This window comes from Schistocerca gregaria, chromosome 2, assembly GCF_023897955.1.
Source record: "Schistocerca gregaria isolate iqSchGreg1 chromosome 2, iqSchGreg1.2, whole genome shotgun sequence".
NCBI lineage: Eukaryota > Metazoa > Arthropoda > Insecta > Orthoptera > Acrididae > Schistocerca > Schistocerca gregaria.
Window position 1 is genome coordinate 813,102,481 of NC_064921.1, and position 19,426 is coordinate 813,121,906.

Here is a 19,426-nt window from a genome sequence, read left to right on the forward strand (position 1 = left end):
TTGATAAATTAATCTCTGCTGAAATTTACCAAACATAGGTAACAATGATATGGGTCTAAAGTTTTCCACATTATTTTGTTCACCTTTCTTAAACACTGGGATAACATAGCTTTCTCCACTTTCATACAATCAAGGAATGTACCTTTTTCAGTGATGAATTGTGCACATTAGAGAATGGGGCAACTATTTTAATTATGCCATTCTTAATGATAAAATCTGGAATGTCATCAGTTTTAGGTAACAGCTTATTTTTAAGGCTCTTGGTGCTTAATATAATCTCTCTCTCTCTCTCTCTCTCTCTCTCTCTCTCTCTCTCACTCACTCACACACACACACACACACACACACACACACACACACACACACACACTCACACTCACACTTATTCACTCCTTCCCTCCCTCCCTGTTTTACAACTTACTTATATGTTTATCTGATTGAAGATGTTTACTTTTAGCAAAATTGTTTTCGTTCAATATTTTTTTGAACTTAAGAATGTTCCCTAATGAAGCAGATTGTTAACTTACTGGAATTTTTGTTTTTTTATTGCAGGCATATGTGGATACCACCAACCCAGTTCCATCAAATACAGCTACAGGACATGATGTTAAGGCTGTAGAATTTCTTTCGGAACAGTTGAAGGGGACCTGCAGTCTTACTTTAGATGATATCAAAAGTATTGCAGCTGTTAAAGACAATAACACATTTGCCCAAGAACTGTTAAAGATCATTAATGAAAAACCTTCACTTGAGACTGCTGATCTATTGGCATCCAGCAACACTCCAAATTCTGAGTTGAGAAACGTAGATACAGGAAACAGAATAAGTGCTCGTGGCACAAAGTATGACTTTGAGTTGAGGGATCTTGAAGGAGGAAATGGTATACTCAATGAATCAAGTAAAGCTGTACCTGAAATTAGCTCTTTGGCTACAGGGAGACCTGATTATGAATTTCTCATTGTTTCATCTAATGAAAACAAGATTTCTGGAAAAATTAAACCTTATGTTGAGTCAACAAATCAATTTCAGTTGGATAGTACTTTTTCTGATGATCAAGAGCTTTGTTTACACCAGCCTTCATCGTCTTTAAATGCAGTTGTTGTGCCTGAGGATGGAAACAGTTACCAGCTCATACTCAATGAAAACTGTCCAGAAGGGAGTGGAAAGGAATTAGAATGTACCTCATTATCATTAAGTAAATGTTATTCAGACAAAGTAGCAGAGAGTGTCATAAATATGTTGGAAACTGACTGGGAACTGGTCACTGGATCTGATGATGATTCGTCAGCCCTCATGGGAATGGTTCCTTCATCTGATAAAAATGATAAATCTGCATCTACAAATATTACTCCATCTTCAAGCTTGACAAAATGTTCACCAGAAGGAGATAAGTTTCCTTTTAATCTTCATGAGGTCTCATATCCTTCTGAAATAATTCAGATTCCAAAAAATAAAAATCAGATGAGTGACGTAGATTGTAGTAGTACGAAATCTGTGGAAAGCAGTAGTGGCCATGAAGAACAGCCTGGACTTATTGCAGTGAGCTTTAGCCTGGATGATGTTACTATGATGCCACCTGATGGGTCATGTACAAATTATATGTTTAACTTGAATAACACCTCTGGTAAAGAGGAACTAATAAGTTTTAGTGCAAATAATATGTCATTTGAAGAAAAGGAACACAATTCTCAGTGTAATGATAAAGGTACCAATTGTGATATTGTCAAATTAAAGAGTGACACAGAACAGATAGGAAAAAATACTCAAGATTTGTCTGTTGTACACAGTGAACCAGTTAGATGTGTTTCAAGTGTTTCCCTTAAAATTACTGAGGAAAATCACCAACGTAGTAGAGTGAACAGAGATGGCCCAGACTTTGTAACACCAAAGGAAGATTTGAGTCATCCACAAGAACATTCTTCTCAACACGACTCTGCTGGTGGTATGGAAACTGCAAGTGAAAACTATGGCAATGTGAGTGATAATCAAATGAAACAGAATCCAAAAGATATTGTAACATCCTCTCTGTCTTTTGTACCAGAAGAGAAAAAGTGTCATCTGAATAGTGCAGAGGATCATTTTGATTCATCAAATCAGTCATTCTTTGAGGCAGTATTTGATCTTGGAATTACTTCGAATTGCCTAGAAAAGTTTCCCAAAAATGATGAGCAGCCAAGTGATATTAGAAGTAATTCATTAATGAAGGACTTAGACACAGTATTGCTTGGCGACAATGTACAGGACAGTCAGGTAGGCTATGTTTTAAAATGTCATATTTTAATTTTGACATGTTACTCTTAAATCTAATTTTAGTTGCAAAGTACTTAATGCTACAGACACATTACTGGTTGGAGAAAATGGGATGGCCTGTCAGAGAAGTTATATTCTGTTTTATATGTGATGTTCAGAATTTTAGTTGTTCTTGCATTACATTTTTGGGGAATGGTGAGCAAATATTATATCACAGGGCTTAACACTATACAGTTTTAAGATGCTGCTTATTGATAATGATACTGGCTTTGACAGCTATTTTACCACTACATAATTCTTTGAAAAATTGCATAAGGTATATGTCTTCCATCACATATAGTGTCTAATGCATTGAGACTATTAGAAGGGAATAATACTAAGGTTGGCTGTGTAAATCCACAAGAATCTTTTAAACCACACAAAAATTTTATTTTTCATCTTCTCACAGTATTTATGTATTTGTTATTATAAAATAAAAATTATGATACCGGAATGAATGTGAAAGTAAGTGATATGTTGTTCAAAGTGAAAAAAGTAATTCTGGCTGAAATAATTTTCCTAAGAATAACTATGAGCAGATACGAGGTACTGAGAATCCTTATCATGTTGACACTGCATGTCATGAAGGCAGTAATTAGGCATCACAAAACAATAGTCCCATCATAGCTCCATAGCACTTTTGGTTTACAATGGAAATGCAGCTGTATGGTATTACATTTCAGCTCAAAACTGATGATTTGGCAGATTTAATTGAATAAATAAAAATTTTTTTATGTGAAATATATGATTTCGTCTCAGGAGGTCAGAGCCCTGTGATAACGCTGCTACTGGGAGATCAGGTGGCAATGTGTTGATAGTTTACCACAGGTTTATTACTACAGACTACCGTATGTTACCAGGTTGACCTGTGAGCTGTGCATATGTGATAAGTGATTCTGGTGTTTTGTGCTTCCTATTTGGCATTAGTGTGAAACCCACAGTGGTAGCAGAAACATGGACACAAAAGTTACCAGACTTGGACTGTAAAGCATTCCGTAAACTTGTTAACAGATCTGTTTTACACACTTCCTTTAGACTACTAATCAGTATTCACTGACTGGCATAGTGTATCAGTTGACTTTCAAAGTGGTGTGAAGTGACTTCTTCAAAAACTGGCATTAAATATGAACATTGCCTTGTTCCCAGCATATTACCATTTGTCTACTGAAATTGTATGTTTTCAACTTATATTGTATTGTTAGCTGTAGGCCATTGAACAAATTATCATGCATGGGAAGAAAACCTTAAAGTAAGTCTAAGTTTTACCTTGTATATGGCATAATTGGCCAGGAGACCCCATCTGAAGTTTTTCAGCTAACTGGTGCAAGTCTTTCTATTTGACACCACTTTGGTGATTTGCCTGTCAATGAAGATGAGACGAAGTGATGTGGACAACACATGCACCCAGTCTCTGGACAAAGAAAATCACTCATTCAGCCAGGAATTGAACCTGAGATACCAGAGAGTCTAGAGGCAAGGACACTGACCAATCGACTACCTTATATATGAATCTTGTTTACTGTGATAAGATCTGGAAGGAGCAAGTACAGTTCAGCTGTCCTAATTTGCTATTTCTTGTATGACATGCAGAAACGTATGACATATTCCATCTGTAATCACCTGAAGCAGGTTCAAAGTCCTGTCTGGCCCTTGAGATATAGATTTTCTATGGTTTTCTTCAATCACTTGAGGTGATTGGTCAAATGGTCCCACCAGCAAGGACACGACCAATATAGTCCATTTGATTTAGTGCACTTTCCCTAATGATGTGAATTTGTTTAACTCTGAACTGTTGAGCAGACAGAGTTGAACCATCCTACTAGTTCTTGCACCACTCCTGACATCAGATAAGTTTTTTTTTCTTTTAATTCATTCTTTTTTGTAGATAGCACATATATGACAATCACACAAAATAGCTACTTTCATATTCAAGCAGGAATTTATAGAATTTTATTATCCACAGAGTAATTTCCCAAGTACTGAAGACAGTAGTAGAGTTGGTTTAACTGAAAATAATTTTCCAAAAGAAATATTCAAAACTTAAGATTCATCAGAAACATGTGGAGATGAAATCTGCAGTGAGCTAATATATGTTTCTGGTTGAATTACTGTGACTCATTTTATAGCCCTCATTCTTCTATCATCCATAAGCACTTTGTTTTCTTGAAAAACTTCATATTTCAAGAATTATTCATAATCAAAGTTCTCTTGTTCTGAAATATTCAAATGTTAACTTGTGACTGTTTTCCAAATTTAGTCCCATAGTTTAATGCCCCTGATTTTCTTATTCCAAAAATACACACTTCTACTAGAAGAACTTGTTAGTTTGGTGATTTCTTGATTTGGAAAATTACATTATTTTACAGCTTTTGCTGGGCTCTGGGAACCACTGTGGAGGTAAAAATTTATTTATCTGAAATAGTATGTATAATTTTGCATTTTTAACAATTCAGGTCATAGTTAAACCAACTTGCTCTTTTCCTTTTTACCATTCTGTGTTCAATGATTTTGCTCTCTTTCATCTTATTACTAATGTATCAAGTCAAATTTTTATTTTTAGTTTTTCACCTGTCATGAAGTTAGTGTGCAGGACAATGATTGAGCCAGTAACCATTTGTAATGTTAATAACTATTAAAGTCAGTTGTTAGTCATCAAAATGTTAATATTTCTGTGTTGTCATCAGTCAGTCTGCGGTTAGATGTTCAAATATATCTTTAATTGTGAATCAGTCATGAGTTTGCAACAACATTAGTTAGTTGGCAAGTATCAAACATTACACAGACATTTAGCAATTATGAGTCAGTGTGTGGGAAAATTATCTATGTATATCATATTTGTGTATCTTTGATCTGATCTGCCACCAATGAAATGTGAGACTTTGTTAATAAGTGTAGCTTACCGATCTGGCTTAAATATTGAGATTCATTATTGCTAATTGGGTAATCATCATAAAAGTAAAATTGTTTTTCAGTTAATATGAAGAAATAGAAAATTATTTGTTGCACTGTAGTGTAGGTTTGTTAACTGATGACAGTTAAAGCCAATAATAGCAGGATAGTTTAAATCTGTCTTTAAGAATCTGCCGGTTCAGTTTCTTCTTCACCTCGTTGACACTGTCCTATGGATTAAACAAATCTGTGACCATTCATGCTGGCCTTTTCTTTATAAGTTAAATATCCCCCATGTGTCCTATTTGGTGTGGGACCCAGACGCTTGAGGAATATTCTAGAATGGGTCACATGAGCGATTTGTAAGCAATCTCATTTGTGGACTGATTGCATTTCCCTAGTATGCTACCAATAAACTGCAGTCTACACTTGCTTTGCACACGCCTGAGCCTATGTGACCATTCCACTTCATATCCCTACAAAGTGTCACACCCAGGTACTTGTATGAATTGGCTGATTCCAGCTGTGACTCATAGATATTACAGGCATAGAATACATCATCTTTTTTATTTTGTGAAGGGCAGAGTTTTAAATTTCTGAACATTTAGAGCAAGTTTCCAATCTCTGCACCACTTTGAAGTCTTATCGAGATCTGACTGAATATTCATGCAGCTCCTTTCAGAAACTGCTTCATTACACATAACTGCATAATCTTCAAAAAGTCTGTCATTAATATACAAACAAGGGTCCCAACACACTTCCCTGGGGCACACCTGAAATTACTTCTACATCTGATAATGACTTTTCATGCGAGATAACATGCTGCATCCTCCCTACCAAAAAGGCCTCAATCCAGACAGAAATTTCACTTTGTGCCCTATATAATCATACTTTTGGCAGTAAGCTTAGGTGTGGTACTGTATCAAATGATTTTCAGAAATAAAAAAATACTGTGCCTACCTGTATGCCTTGATCCATAGCTTTCTGTTTCTCATGTGAGAAAAGTGTGAAATGGGTTTCACATGATCGATGTATAAAGAATTTGTGCTGGTTGGCATGGAGGAGGTCATTCTGTTTGAGATACCTCATTATGTTTGATCTCGGAATGTATTCTAAGATTCTACAGCAAATCAGTGTCAAGGATATTGGATGGTAGTTTAGTGGATCACTTATGCTACCCTTCTTGTAGATGGATGTGACATGTGCTTTTTTCCAACTACTGGTCACAGTTTTTTGTTCGAAGGATCTGGTATGGGTTATAGTTAGAAGAGGGGCTAACTCAGCTTCAAATACTGTTTAGAATTGGATAGGGATTCCATCGGGCCCTGGTGCTTTGCTTAATTTTAATGATTTCAGCTGTTTCTCAACACTTATTCCACTAATCTTTCCAGTGGTATGAGGACTAAATTGGGGCAATTCTCCTGCATTTTTCTTTTCAGAGGAACAATTGAAAACAGAGTTAAGCATTTCACCTGTTGCTTTGCTACCCTCAGTTTCAGTTCCTGTCTCATTTGCTAGGGTCTGCACACTAACTTTGGTTGCATTAATAGCCTAGCAGCCTTTACATATGAACAGAATTTCTTTGGAATTTATGAAAGGCCATTCAATAGTACTCTACTGCAGTAGTCATTGAAGGCTTCAAATGTTGCTCTCTTGATAGCCAAATGTGCTTCATTCAGCATCTCTCTATCTACAGTCCTATGCTTTGTCTTACACCTGTTATTCATTAGTCTCTGTTTTCTGAGAAGTTTCTGTACAGTGACTGCATATCATACCATGCAGTGTCCCTTCCATTATGAACTGTTCTACTTGGTACATACCTATCCAGTGCATGGGCAACTATTCTTATAACGTGAGTCATAGTTCCTCTACATGCTCCTGCTCTGTGGTGAAAGTTTCAAGTTCCTCATTGAGGTATGATATTACTCATTTTTTTATAGTTTACTGAACACTTATACCTTTCTGCTACAACCGCATCGTGGTCACTGATACCAGTTGCAATGTGGACAACCTCAAAGAGATAAGATCCAATATATTTCCATCATGAATGAGATTCTGAACTATGTCTTATAGATACTTTTCAGAGAGAGACATTAATGTTTCACAAGATGTCTTAACACGCCCACCAGTAACAAAATTGGAACTTTCTCAATTGATTGGAGGATGATTAAAGTATCCACCAATGATTACAGTATGATTGGGGAGCTTAAATACAAGTGAACTGAGATTTTCTCTAAAGTTTTCAGTTACAACAGGACCACAAGTTAGTTTAAGCCTACAGCTGACAGTAACGGTACGAGTTTACCGCGGCATTCGTGAATGTTTGAAATTTCATAGTATATCACATTACTGATGGATATTGATGCTATCAGCAAAAGATTATGCAGAAGTGAATTGAATAGTACTAGAATTTCAGACTGACACAATTCTTGCACCTATGGTCTCACAGAAAGGAAAATTCCAAAGTTGGTTTTTAGGTATAAATAAAAGTGCAAACTGCATGGATTTTTTTACTTAGCTGTTTCTATGCCACCTTCTGCACTAGCATGCTGAAGATGAACACAGCAGCGTTAGTTTATCTCCATCAACATTCTGAAAATGTGCAGCACAAACAAATCAGGTCTTGTGCCTGTTGAACTTAACAATGCCATTCTGAATACCAGCTGTTGTGCAATTACTAGGCATTATTCTATGCAGATATAGTAATAACCAGTTGTCTGATGACCACCAGCAACTTACGGATAAGGACAAACTCAATCATCTGAGTGCCAAACGTGACATACCTCACACCACAACAGTAATGACTTCAAAATTTCTTCACTACTTGTGCCATTTGAACATGACTCCCCCCTCTACCCACCTTTCCCCCCTCCCCCCTCACCCCTGCCATGTTTCGCTCCTCCATACACACATCTATGTTAGCTTCACTGGTGTTACCTTGTAGGAACTGTCTCTCCACTACACCTCCCTCTCCCCCCTTGACATCAGCCTCTACTAGTGTACTTCATCATCTGCCCCTTTCTGACCCTTGCCATCAACCTTTCATTCCCTTTTTTGATGCAGTTACTTCCCTGTTCCATCATTGTACTATTATACTTCGCTTTCTTTCCGTCGCTCTCTCTCTCTCTCTCTCTCTCTCTCTCTCTCTCTCTCTCTCTCTCTCTCTCACTCACTCACTCTCTCTCTGTGCTACAGCATCCTCCTTTTGTAACTGTTGTTTGATGCCCGCTTACCCTGTTTTCCAATGTTTGTACTACCTTCTTCTTCGCAATTGCCATCCCCCTCTGTCTACACACACACACACACACACACACACACACACACACACACACACACACACTTTTGTTGACAGATCTGTTCAATACCTTGTGAACTGTACAGAGATGGACCCATCATCTGAAAATGAATACGTAAACAAATAAATTGAATACTATAAGAACATTCAGTTTAAATGAATCGTACTGACTCTCAGGTGTGACTCAGAGATATGACCCTTAAAATATGACATTAGGAGATTTCCCCAAATGAAGCACCTGAATAAGTGATACCACAGCTATCCAATACAATGAGATAAACTGTCCTTAATAAAGAAATATTGTTGAGTTCTCGCCTGCATTTTGTAGATGGTTGTCTCTTTCTTCTTCCACTTCATTTTATTTTCATCTTCTAGTCATTATTTTTTTAATTCAAAGTGTCTCTTTCTCTCTGCAGATCTCTTCAGATAAGAAGCAAGTTACAAGTGACTCAACTAAAAAGCATTATGTACTGGACACAGGTCCACCTTACAATTGTGATATCTGTGACAAAGAATTCCACAAGGCCATATACTTGTACCGGCATTTGAAGAAACATGCAGGAGAGTTTGTCTGCGTCTCGTGCTTAACAGTAAGTGAGTTTATCAGATTTTTTTCCTGTGTATTAGTATTTGATATTATGTTTTTGTTGTCTTCAATTCAGATATTGGTTTGATTCAGCTCTCCATGCTAGTCTGTTCTGCACAACTGCAAGGTTATTCATTTCTGTGTAACTACAGCAACTTATGTCAGTTTGAATTAGTTTGTGGTATTGAACCTTAGTCTCCCTTTAAATTTTGTATCCCGCTATTGCCCCCCCCCCCCCCCCCCCCACACACACACACACATTACTGAATTAGTTATTCCTGATGATGAAGGAAGGAAGGAAGATGAGAGTTTTGACAACAAGGGTGTTAGAGATAGAGTACAAGTTCTTTTTTGCTTTTTTTATGTTTTGTTTTAAGGGTCGGGAAGGGAATCATTGTCATCTTACTCAGACTGGTGCCTTAGGGTGTATCCTACGAAGTTATTCGCCAATTTCAAACAATTCTGTTATATTCTTGTCTGCACTGTTTATGTCAAAATTTCACTTCGTTATAAAACTACACCCCATATAAATGTATTCAGAAAAGTGTTCCTACCACTTAAATTCATATTTACTTTTAATATGTTTCTCTTTTTTCTGGAAACCTTTTTTTGCTTTTGCCAGTCTGCATTATACACTCCTGGAAATTGAAATAAGAACACCATGAATTCATTGTCCCAGGAAGGGGAAACTTTATTGACACATTCCTGGGGTCAGATACATCACATTATCACACTGACAGAACCACAGGCACATAGACACAGGCAACAGAGCATGCACAATGTCGGCACTAGTACAGTGTATATCCACCTTTCGCAGCAATGCAGGCTGCTATTCTCCCATTGAGACGATCGTAGAGATGCTGGATGTAGTCCTGTGGAACGGCTTGCCATGCCATTTCCACCTGGCGCCTCAGTTGGACCAGCGTTCGTGCTGGACGTGCAGACCGCGTGAGACGACGCTTCATCCAGTCCCAAACATGCTCAATGGGGGACAGATCCGGAGATCTTGTTGGCCAGGGTAGTTGACTTACACCTTCTAGAGCACGTTGGGTGGCACGGGATACATTCGGACGTGCATTGTCCTGTTGGAACAGCAAGTTCCCTTGCCGGTCTAGGAATGGTAGAACGATGGGTTTGATGACGGTTTGGATGTACCGTGCACTATTCAGTGTCCCCTCGACGATCACCAGAGGTGTACGGCCAGTGTAGGAGATCGCTCCCCACACCATGATGCCGGGTGTTGGCCCTGTGTGCCTCGGTCGTATGCAATCCTGATTGTGGCGCTCACCTGCACGGCGCCAAACACGCATACGACCATCATTGGCACCAAGGCAGAAGCGACTCCCATCGCTGAAGACGTCACGTCTCCATTCGTCCCTCCATTCACGCCTGCCGCGACACCACTGGAGGCGGGCTGCACGATGTTGGGGCGTGAGCGGAAGACGGCCTAACGGTGTGCGGGACCATAGCCCAGCTTCATGGAGACGGTTGCGAATGGTCCTCGCTGATACCCCAGGAGCAACAGTGTCCCTAATTTGCTGGGAAGTGGCGGTGCGGTCCCCTACGGCACTGCGTAGGATCCTACGGTCTTGGCGTGCATCCGTGCGTCGCTGCGGTCCGGTCCCAGGTCGATGGGCATGTGCACCTTCCGCCGACCACTGGCGACAACATCGATGTACTGTGGAGACGTCACGCCCCACGTGTTGAGCAATTCGGCGGTACGTCCAACCGGCCTCCCGCATGCCCACTATACGCCCTCGCTCAAAGTCCGTCAACTGCACATACGGTTCACGTCCACGCTGTCGCGGCATGCTACCAGTGTTAAAGACTGTGATGGAGCTCCGAATGCCACGGCAAACTGGCTGACACTGACGGCGGCGGTGCACAAATGCTGCGCTGTTAGCGCCATTCGACGGCCAACACCGCGGTTCCTGGTGTGTCCGCTGTGCCGTGCGTGTGATCATTGCTTGTACAGCCCTCTCGCAGGGTCCGGAGCAAGTACGGTGGGTCTGACACACCGGTGTCAATGTGTTCTTTTTTCCATTTCCAGGAGTGTAGATTTTTCCATTTCCAGGAGTGTAGATCCTATTTCCGTCTGTCACTGTCATTTTCTCTTGCTCATCAACTACTTTTAGTGTATCATTTCCTCATCTTACAACATCTTTTCAAGACACTATCCTTTCCATTCAATTGATCTTTCAAATCATTTGTTATCTATAGCATAATTACAATGCCATCAAAAGAACTTAGTTTTTTTTCTCCCTTTCCATGCCTCTCCTTCGTTTCCTCTAATGTTTGCTCTATGTACAGATTGAATAACAGAGGCTACTACCCTGCCTTCCATTCATGTCATTTTACTCCCTATATTTTATCCTGGTTAACTACAGAATTTCTGAGTGTATTCAAAGCACTGTCAAAACCTTTTCCTAAATCTACAAATGCTGTAAATGTTTCTTTGTATTCTGTCAGTGTTTGTTCTTAGATAAGTTATTCGTATTGTCTTGCATGATCCTACATTTCTCTGGCAACCAAACTGATCTTCTCCCAGCCACGACCATTGTTCCGTTGTTCTGTATGTATTTTGTGTCAATATTTTGCAGCTATGATGTGTTAAATTAAAGACCTGCAGTCATAGGAGGATTAGTCCACTTGGCTGGTCTGCAGATTTCTCTGGCAGTGTGTGGCCACTGGCATCTATTTGATGAAATCTATCTGTGGTCCAGCTATTCATATGACAGTCTGCTGAAGGGGTATCAGTTTGCAGGTAGAGGCCTGGGTAAGCAGATGGCAGTCTGCTGGTGGAAATGATGAATCCAGGCCACAGGGCCACAGACCTGGATGTTGAGCCATTGCACTTGCATGCCTAACCCTCCCTTTGAAACTGAAATTATACAGGACCCATCTCCTTAACTTTATATGTTTTTGCAATTTCTTGAACTTTAGCATGTTTTTGTAACTAATAAATTATGTTCAAAGTCTACATATGCTCTTGGAAATGTTTTACAATTTAAGACATGGTTGTGTCATATAATCCATCTAAAACCTTCTGCTGTCTCCAGATCCCTTTCATGATTCATAAACCAAGTGTTTGCAATGATAAAATTGTGCTTTTTGTAAATTTCTTCCACATGCATTCACCTGTCATTCCTTTCCTCCAGCCCATGCTCATGTATTATGTTGCTTTCTTTCCTTTTCTCTCTTTCAAAATCCTGTGCTACAGTGGAGTTAAATTTTCATCTCCCTTAATGTTCTGAATAATTTATTTGTCACATCATTTGTTTTTTTGAATCTCTTACTCATCTGTGGAGCTAGGAGGCAAGTATACTGATACAACTATTGTGGGTCATGGTTTGTGTCTCTTCTGGCTATTGTCATCCATTCACTCTGTTGTTCACAGCAGGTGACACGTCATTGTTTTCTTGTTTATTATTAGACATACTACTTTATTACTACTAGTTGATTTGTGTTGATAAACCTCAGGGCCTTGGTTTTTGGAGTGCTTGACATCATACAGTGAATAACAGAAGTCACCTAACATGCTAATTTTTCATGTATTACATATACATATCTGCACATTTCTTCCAAAAATATTCCTTTCTATGTGTAGTCTGAATGCACTCACAAGTAATACTATCACATTCCATATCCATCTTCACCATTAATAGTTTCTACATCATAATATACTATATTAAATAACCTATCCTTCAATATTATCATTATTGCAACACCTTTTCTAGCAAGAGATATTCATAACATTGAACATTTGGATCTGCATAAAGACATTCATGTTAGTGTAATGTATGAGTAATTTCCTTGCAAAACTAAGCTTTTTGTGTAAATATATATTTGAATTAGCACCTATTTATGTCAAAGACAGGAACTTTGATATTTCTCACAAGAACCAGTAAACAAGGTAAGAGAAATTAGGGCTGATATGGAGGCATACTGGCAATAATTTTCCCTTACTACATTTGCAAATGGAAAATGAATGACTAGTAGCACTATGAGGTACATTCCACCATGCACCATTTGGATTTCTTGTAGAGTATGTATGTACATTAAAGAGCCAAGGAAACTGGTATACATGCCTAATATCGTGTAAGTCCCCCCGCAAGCATCCAGAAGTGCCACAGCTTGATGTGGTGTGGACTCCACTAAAGTCTGAAGTAGTGCTGGAGGGAACTGACACCATGAATCCTGCAGGGCTGTCCATAAATCCATAAAAGTACAAGGGGGTGGAGATCTCTTCAGAACAGCACATTGCAGTCATCTCAGATATGCTAAATAATGTACGTGTCACCTGTCAGAGTCATATCTACACGTATCGGGTCCCATATCACACCAACTGCACGCACCCCACGCAATTACAGAGAGAGCCTCCAACAGCTTGAACAATCCCCTGTTGACATGCAGGGTCCATGGACTTATGAGGTTGTTTCTGACTTGTCCGGCCAGACAACATGTTTCCAGTCATCAACAGTCCAATGTCATCATTCACGGGCCCTGGAAAAGTGTAAAGCTTTGTGTTGTGCAGTCATAAAGGGTACATGATTGGTCCTTTGGCTCTGGAAGCCCATATTGATGTTTTGTTGAATGGTTCGCATGCTGACACTTGTTGATGGCCCAGTGTTGATATTTTTAGCAATTTGCAGAAGGGTTACACTTCTGCCACATTGAACAGTTCTCTTCAGTTGTCATTGGTCCTGTTCTTGCAGGATCTTTTTCGGGCCACAGAGATGAGGAGATTTGATGTTTTACTGGATTCCTGATTCTCATGGTACACTCATGAAATGGTCGTAAGGGAAAATTTCTACTTCATTGCTACCTCAGAGATGCTGTATCCCGGCACTCGTGCATCGACTATAACACCACATCCCACTTAAGTCTTGATAACCTGCCGTTGTAGCAGTAGTAACCAATCTAACAACTGTGCCAGACACCTGTTGTCTTATATAGGCATTTCTGACCACAGCATCATATTCTACCTATTTACATATCTCTGTATTTGAATACATGTGCCTATACCAGTTTCTTTGTCACTTCAGTGTACTTGCAGATGTAGGACATAAAAACGACAAATATCAATGTTATAGATAAAAAAATATGGATAAGTTAGCATTATGATAATATTACTATATTTCCCATAAACGTGTCCCATAACTTTGGATAAATGACTGACAGAGATTAAGACCACCACCACCACTGTGGTTCACCTGAAGTCATCATTCCCCACTTCCTAACATTAATAAATACTTAACTTACTACAATTAAGGATATTTTAGTTCCAAATTTAGTTTTCAGTAAATTACTCGAAAACTATTAGAGGTAGCTCAGTGGGGTTACATAATTAATGTTTTTGTGCTAAACTGAAGCTTCATACAAATTTTCGTATTATTAAGTCTAATATTTATTTGAAATTTTTCTTAAAAATGTCTATTCTGACCAAAATTACATTGAGACTTCTACTAGTTAATTTTGACTACATCTGCACATTATGACCAGTTTTTGGGTTCCTAACATTGTTATTTAGCGTGACTTATTTTTTTTCTTAAAATGATGTATTTAGGGAAATATATTCATCTGGTCAATCTGATATTTGACAGTTTAAACATTATACCAAAGCACATGCTGACAAAGTTTGGAAAAGCAACTTTACTTTTTAATTCCATTCTTAAATTATGGTGCAATACTTGTGCGCTACGCATAGATGCATTGTGGTGACATGCACTGCTAGCAGTGAACTGGGGTTAGTACTGGCACACTCACTCGCCTCTGTATCTCTCAAATGATAACAATGCTTGTTTCTCTACATCATGAGTACTTCATTTTGGAATGTGTGTGTGTGTGTGTGTGTGTGTGTGTGTGTGTGTGTGTGTGTGTGTTATAAGCCCCTTCTTCCACCTTTGAGAAGGAGATAAGTAATGACACTGGCCAGTAATTGTTAACATCTGTTTCCTTGTGAAGGTATCTAACAAAAGCATATTTAATTCCGTCTAGAAATATACCTGTGATAGTGATGTATTGTGTATGTGACTGCATATATTGCACATATGCGGAGAATGGGATTTTAATAATTTACTTGTGATATTGTGAGTTCCATGAGAATTTTGGTTTTGAGGGAAGTAATTAAACTTTAAATTTTGTTAGAGTAGTTGTGATTTGGATGTGAATGAAACATGATGTGTCAACACAATGCAATGAAAATGAATACTTTTATGATGTTAGGACAGGTGGTCAGCCATGGCCTTAATGATGGAACCATCCCGGCATTTGCCTGAAATGAATTAGGAGAAACACAGAAAGCCTAACTCAGGATGGCTGGACAGAGTAAACTCCTTCCTGCCAAATATGAGGACAGTCTCTTCAACTACACTGACTCATTTGGTTGGTCCTTGTTGTACAATGTTCTTTGATATATACACAATTTGCTTCAGATAACATATAGTATAAACATAGTTTTGCTCTTCATTGCTGCACGCGCCAAGGGCACCCACTGGTGACTCCTGAATCATGAACATGTCTGTTCAGAAAACTGACTCCAGGTCCAGAAACAAGCCACTATGCCCCTTGCATGTTTTAATGCCTTCCCATCACTCAACCTGAAAAACTGAGTCAGCTGAATGAAGAATGAGATGTTGAGCCCAGTACAATGATAAGACATTACTGTCGTGCACTTTAGTTCTTGGAACATGATTTTCTTGTAAAACCATTTTTAATGTGGCAAGGTGTTGTAATTACCCCATTTCCATTATCAACTCACTACTCTCTGAGTCCGATAAGTAATCTTTGATTGTGAAATAAGTATTACTTTTGAAGAATGTTTTAGTTGCCTTTATAAATGGATGTGTTTTAGAAACCCTGTTCATCTCCATAGGATATTTGTTACATAATTTTATTCCCTAGTAGGAAATGTTGTTTTTAGTTTTTTGCTTGTTTCTACTTGGTAAATACAGGTGCATACTACCTCTTGTTCCATGATTAGGTATAGAACTGTTATTGAAATACTTAGTAATGTTTTCTTTGACATGCACAACAGAGTGAATGTGTTCTTTTACTGTATCCCTTGAATTGTAGTGCCAATCTTTTGAGCTACTTCCAGGAAGAAGTTATGAAATACATTGGCTATGTGGCACTACAATTTATTACTCAGTATTTTTCTTTACCAACAAAATAATAATATTTTTTAACTTATTTCCCAGTTTCTCTTTCAACTATTGCCCATATAGATTTAATTCTGTTATTTAGATAATTAATTTTAGACATTATACAGAGGTTTTTCAGTTTTTAAGGCAGCATAGTATATATTACTTGTAACATAAAATTAGTCCTACTTCTCTCTTTGCCCAAGCCATGTCTTTTTAAATGTTAGTTGGCTATCTGTCAGGCTTTTGATGCTGTTTGGTAGGTGCCCAAAGACTTTTGTGGCAGCATAATTTACCCCTTTCTGTGCCAAAGTCAGATTTAACCCTGCATAGTGAAGATCATCCTTTCTCCTGGTGTTATAGGTATGCACACTGCTATTACTTTTGAATTGGGTTGGATTATTATCAACAAATTTCATAAGGGAATATATATACTGTGAGGTTACTGTGAGGATCCCTAGATCCTTAAATAGATGTCTGCAGGATGACCGTGGGTGGGCTCCAGCAATTATTCTGATTACACGTTTTTGTGCAATGAATACTTTTCTACTCAACGATGAATTACCCCAGAATATGATGCCATACGAAAGCAGTGAATGAAAGTAGGCATAGTAAGCTAATTTACTGAGATTCTTATCACCAAAATTTGCAATAACCCTAATAGCATACGTAGCTGAACTCAGACGTTTCAGCAGACCATCAATGTGTTGCTTCCAGTTTAACCTCTCATCAATGGACACACCTAAAAATTTTGAAAATTCTACCTTAGCTACAGACTTCTGTTCAAATTCTATATTTATTACTGGAGTTTTGCCATTTACTGTACGGAACTGTATATACTGTGTTTTATCAAAATTTAAAGAGAGTCCGTTTGCTGACAGGTACACTCTATGTGTGGTCTTTATTACATAAGATATGAATGCTAGTGTTAGGAAGGGAAGAAAAGATTATTTTGTGTGTATTCCGTGTAGAAGGATCGATATCATTGAAATAAAAATTGTTACAACAATACTATTTCTATTCAAGCAGTTGTTATATTCAGTAAGATCGTGTGCAGATTTCCCTCTTCCTTCTCAAAAACAGAGCCATTGTGGTCATTTACATAAAATGTTAAGCATTATACCCACATGTCATTCTGTTTTCCTGACAATTTAGTTTGACATCATATTTAATAATACGTACAAACCAAGTCATCACTCATATTTGTGCACACTTTTTTAATGAGGTAATCAATAAAGATCCCCTGGATAAAAATATCAAAACTATAAAGATAAAAGTAAATAAAAATGAAAAATAAAACTGGGAACTAGACACCTAATTTGTATATACTCTGAACCACAATACATGAAAGCATTCATTTCTGTTACCTTTTAGTATGTAACTATAGCAATGGAACCACTGAAACCAGTTAAAAGACAGGAAATAAATAAGATAATTACAGTAAATAGTAAAAGAGTGGAGGCAATGTGACAATAAGACAACTTGTATCAGATCCAGAATACCAAAGCCAGAAAGAACAAGGGGACCTGAGATCAGGAAGTAGCAATACCCATGAGTACTGACTAACATGTGGTGGATAACATGAAGATAACACATTCTAACTGAGTATTTGAGATATAAGGTGTGGTTCACTCTGAGATGATACGATGTGGGATATGACAATTGATGTGAATCACGATACGACAAGCAACAAGACAGCATGAATCACATTTCTGCTTCAGTTTCAGTTGCATCCTTCTACAGAGGATGTTATTGTGACTATCATTATTATTTTAAGTTCAAAAAACTTAAAAAGAAAAGGAAATGTTGAGTGCAACCATACAATGTGATAAATTTCAAACATAGTGCAGCTGTGGTTACCCATGAACTCTCCCAACAGGTAAACAAATTCCACGAATTCTGTAGACTGAGTCTACGCAGCTTCTACTCTCTGGAGCAATTAATATCAGCTACTCTGACAAAGCAAAGCATGAATTCTTTACTTGCAACTTCTCTGTTGAGAAGCTAATCATTACAGTACGGTAAGTTAGTGCAAGTGTTAGAGTGGTGCTAAAAATGCCACAATGAAAAGTTTATTTTTAGTAAAACCATCTAGTATGGTACTCTATTCAGTGTGATGTGTATGTTAACAATAGTTACAAATTAATAAAGCTAGGATAGCATTTCTGCAACTTTTCAGTTTTGCAAAGTATTAAATGACCCAGCTTGAGGAGCATCTAGAAGAACCATTTCTGGATTTGAAGAGAGATAGGTCACCATCAATGGTGTAGGAGTGGGTCGTGAACTGTGCATTGGGGTAGATAATGTGTTTGAAGAAACACAAAGAAGCCAGTGGTGATAAGGAAAATCCTCACATGGTTTTCTCAGCTTCATCAAGCTGCTCATTTAGAAGTAAGAGGAATTTAGCTTTCAGATCTCTCTTACATGTGTTGCAAAGTTTACTGGTATCAGGACCAAAAAAAAAAAGAATCCGGTCACCATCATTAGTTGGTGAATCCCGGTGTCTTTTCTTGCCAGTGAGTTTTATTCATATCCAGCTTCAGCTTCTACTGGCAGCATACAAACAAGAGAAACATGAGGGAGCTCTGCATTCCACATAGCAGGCCATGGTAGGTGGCAGTAACCTCACATGTGGCACCTTGCTGCCAACCTTATTGCAGACAGCCTCGAATATATCCCATATAGTTTCTCGAGAATGAAAATGGATATAGCTCTCCTTTCATCAATAAGACCAGTTTCAATAAGTTAGCTATATTTTGTATGTAGAAATGCATGCCATAAAATGCACCAAACATGAACTGTCCATTGACTGCACTTTTCACTGCAAACTTTCTGGAATGTACACAGTGTTTTATTTTACTTGGAAATTCATTATCAAGCTGTGATGTCAGACTGTAAAATGTGAAAAATCCTTTTTAAACTGAATAATTTCTTCAAAGATGACTGAGAAAGACTTTGTAGCAGAGACTGTGCACAAATGCTAAGATGGTGGTTTTTAATTTTTTAGGTGAAAGGCAGAAGTTCTACTGAGAAATCAACTAAAGAGATGGATATAACTTTGCTTCATCTATATAAAATAACTTTTTTTTTGGGTACATCGGATGAAGTGAAATTTCCCTTCTTTTGTATCATATGTATCGTATGACACAAACTGCATGGGACAGCCAGCACTCCATGTTGTGCCAGGCAATACAACAGAGGTGTTGTGTTACTGTTGTCCAGGTG

At 38.2% G+C, this 19,426-nt stretch overlaps 1 protein-coding gene across 3 annotated transcripts in view; it reads left to right on the forward strand.

Moving 5' to 3' along the window:
• Positions 1-19,426, forward strand: part of LOC126335122 (uncharacterized) — a 272,304-nt gene that overhangs the window by 135,999 nt on the left and 116,879 nt on the right. For all 3 annotated transcript variants that reach the window (XM_049998077.1, XM_049998078.1, XM_049998079.1), the window contains 2 exons: positions 553-2,250; positions 8,890-9,063. In XM_049998077.1, the coding sequence (XP_049854034.1) occupies positions 553-2,250; positions 8,890-9,063 (1,872 nt within the window). The remainder of the gene's footprint in view (positions 1-552; positions 2,251-8,889; positions 9,064-19,426) is intronic.